This window comes from Aplysia californica, unplaced genomic scaffold (assembly GCF_000002075.1).
Source record: "Aplysia californica isolate F4 #8 unplaced genomic scaffold, AplCal3.0 scaffold00539, whole genome shotgun sequence".
NCBI lineage: Eukaryota > Metazoa > Mollusca > Gastropoda > Aplysiida > Aplysiidae > Aplysia > Aplysia californica.
Genome location: NW_004797809.1, coordinates 431,108 through 434,256, shown reverse-complemented (window position 1 = coordinate 434,256; position 3,149 = coordinate 431,108). Strand labels below are relative to the sequence as shown.

General features: G+C 39.3%; 1 protein-coding gene across 1 annotated transcript in view; it reads left to right on the top strand.

Annotated features, from left to right (window-relative positions):
* LOC101846301 (gamma-aminobutyric acid receptor subunit alpha-2-like) overlaps positions 1 to 1,662 on the top strand; it is a 5,821-nt gene extending 4,159 nt beyond the window's left edge. The window contains exon 4 of the mRNA XM_005106514.3: positions 477 to 1,662. Coding sequence (XP_005106571.1) covers positions 477 to 483 — 7 coding nt within the window. The 3' untranslated portion in view covers positions 484 to 1,662. The remainder of the gene's footprint in view (positions 1 to 476) is intronic.
* Positions 1,663 to 3,149: the final 1,487 nt, after the last annotated feature.

Sequence of the window (3,149 nt, the reverse complement as noted above, 5' to 3'; positions counted from 1 at the left end):
CACTCTTGTGACCCGCTATTTCCGGGGTGCCTTGATAGTCGAAGTAAACTTTGTGGTGTTAAAGCTAAAGAGGTGAGCTGAGTAAGTCTGATTCCCTGTAAGGACTTCTCTGCTGAAATCCACCCCTTGGCGCTCATATGACCTTATGCGGTTGCGAGCGCCGTAAAACCTCTACTAAAACAAGATACATGTACCATAAATTTATAATAACTAGATAAAGCCTACCATGAAATATAATGATAACTAGAGTGTCATCAATAATGAAAACTACACGTACCACAAATAACGATGATTAAATGCAGCATAAAAAATAACTACATACATGTACGATATATTTTCAACTTTTTTTCTTCCACTGTGTTTATTTTTTTCAGTCTTTCTTACTTTTTCTTTGCACTTAATAACCGCAATCATACTGCTTGCTCCTCTTTACCCATACTGAACTCTAAAACCCTAATGCTTTGATTGTTCCCCAGGAGATGAATATCCCTGCACCAGCATCCAAGGTGTACAGTAATGTACGTCACTGTCACACATTCAGCACCTGAGTTCGATTTCAGTGCGTGAGAAATTTCTATCGAGTATCTCGGTCTCTTCTGCTGGGACATAAGAGTTTCTCTCAACTGCGGTTGCCCCTGACAGGCAGGATCGAAGCTCAACTTATCAATGATCTAAATAATGTTGATGAAGGCGTAATAACACAAACTTAAAAAAAAAGAAGAATATTCCAGCTTCGACCAGTTAGTTCTTTAGAGGACTTTGTCCATCTCTCGCCTTTTGTTTCCGGGGTTTTAGTGTCCTTCTCAAAACAAAGTAGACATTTTGAAAATGGAGGTCTCTTTTTCATGGTGAAGACACCGAGGCTATAGGGGTAGGGGAAACTGTTCCAGAAAGGGTGAGAAAAATAAACTGCATCCCCACTGCAAGGTTATAATAAGTAACATTATGTTTCAGAAAGAACGAGAAAAATAAACTGGTTCCCCACTGTAAACTTACAAAAAGTAACATTATGTTCTTGAAAGAAAGCGCTCTTAAAATGGTGCCAAAAGATACTGATCTGTTAAACACCATTTTGACAGCCTGCCCGCGAGGGATATTACATTTTGTTTGGGTTTTTTTAACGTTTAGAATTTGAATTATGAATATGAATCGGTTTCAAATCGTATTACATTCTTCTTAGAAGCTTTTCAGTTAAGCCGGTGACTGAGTTTTCAGTTCCAACTTTTCAAAACCATTAAAAAAACAGAGATGGTGGGCACTAGACTAGTACCCCCCCCCTCACCCTTTCTACTTTTCCAAACCCTTTTCTGCTTGCAATAAATGGTGTAAACTATTCCAAGCATTCCAGGAACATTGTCAGAAATGTTTAGTCAAGGTCTCTCCAATGATTTATATGGGCTTCATTATCATTAATTTTCAAGAATCCTGTTATAAAAGCACATAATTTTCCGTCAGCATAGTCAAGTCCACGAGGTGCAATACTAGAAAAAAATGTATTTACATATTCAGACCCTCGAAAACATACTAAATAGTTTTTTTCTACCAACAGGTGGGCAGCAATGCAATCGTGTTATACGAAACACCTAAAGCTTTTAAGGGCACTTCATATCTTTGAAAGGTTCCTAGAGTATCTAGTCTATTTTTAAAAGTTATAACAAAAAATAATTAAACATTACGTGTTGTCATGAAAACGGTCGCGCGCATTGATGATGCAAGGGAAGTTATCCCTGCATTCTTCTGGAACGTCTATGTCATGATTAAAAACCGCGGCTGCTTCCCCTTTAGATGACTGCACACTTCCATAGACAGGCTGTTTTTCAGAAAATCGAGAATAGTACTGTGCGTTTGGCCTCAGAGCCTTTTATGGCATTGACTCTTCTTAGTTTTTTTATGTCATGTTTTGAAGAATACTGGGCGATTGCCCGTTTTTATGCGTGTGTGTGTACGTGTGTGTACGTGTGTGTGTGTGTGTTTGTGTGTGAGTAAGAGAAGACAGGGAAACATAGAGAAAGACAGAGATATTGAGCAAGCAAACACAAGAGAGACAGAAAGAGAGAGAGAGAGAGAGAGAGAGAGAGAGAGAGAGAGAGAGAGAGAGAGTGACAAACAGACAGACAGACAGACAAACAGACAGACAGACAGAGAGCGAAAGAAAGAGAGAGAGAGAGAGAGAGAGAGAGAGAGAGAGAGAGAGAGAGAGAGAGAGAGAGAGAGAGAGAGAGAGAGAGAGAGAGAATCAATAAACACTGTTTTGGTGACTGAAATTCCTGTACCCATAGACTTTTGAATCCTCTATGCACTTTTCACCTTCTTTGAAAAGATAATCAAAGAATAAATGAGGATGTCTTCGTACCTGAAGATCATTTTCTCTATAATATATTGTCGTCTCTGTTCACACAGCCTCAAAATTTCAGAGACGGTGCCTACTGGTTCGGTCCCAAGATATTATGAAACACAAAGGCCTCTTGAAAGTCTCTTATGAGACCCCCCCAAAAAAAAACAAAAACAACAACAACAACCCCCCCAAAAAAAAAACAAAACTACGACAAAAGAGATCATCCCTTAATTTCTGAATTATCTGGTGAGTGTGTTTACCGCTCTACCACACCCCCCCAAAGGTCAGGGAGTTGGGGCTACATTGAAAGTACATTTAATCGTCACTGTTGCAAGCAACCCACTGAAGTCCAAATTTTGAGTTTTCTATTTTACTCCCTCTCAAAGCTCTATGAGAGATGCACCTTTTAACATCAAAATGCAGTTTGATTCTACGGTAAAAGCTAACACTTTTCTTGCTTTTCATAATTTCTAAAAGGAAAAATCAAAAACTAGTTTTTTAGACTCTGGCGTAAAAAGTATTTGAATACACTTGAGTGGACTGCTTGCAACATCGACACGGAGATATGACCCATAATAAAGTACTATCTTATCTTATCTTATCTTAAGATCTTATCTAATCTTAATCTGAGATACACTTACGCTCAAGGTAACCTGCATTTTTTTTCTTACACCCGCATCGTAATAGATTAGATCATAGTTTAAGAGGCGGCCTCTGACCCTGTCTGTCAGGGCCAACCCGGGCTGATCCTCCAGAGGGATACAAGAACCCAGCAGAAAGACTGAGATACCAGTGGCAGTTGGGGTGGGGTGGG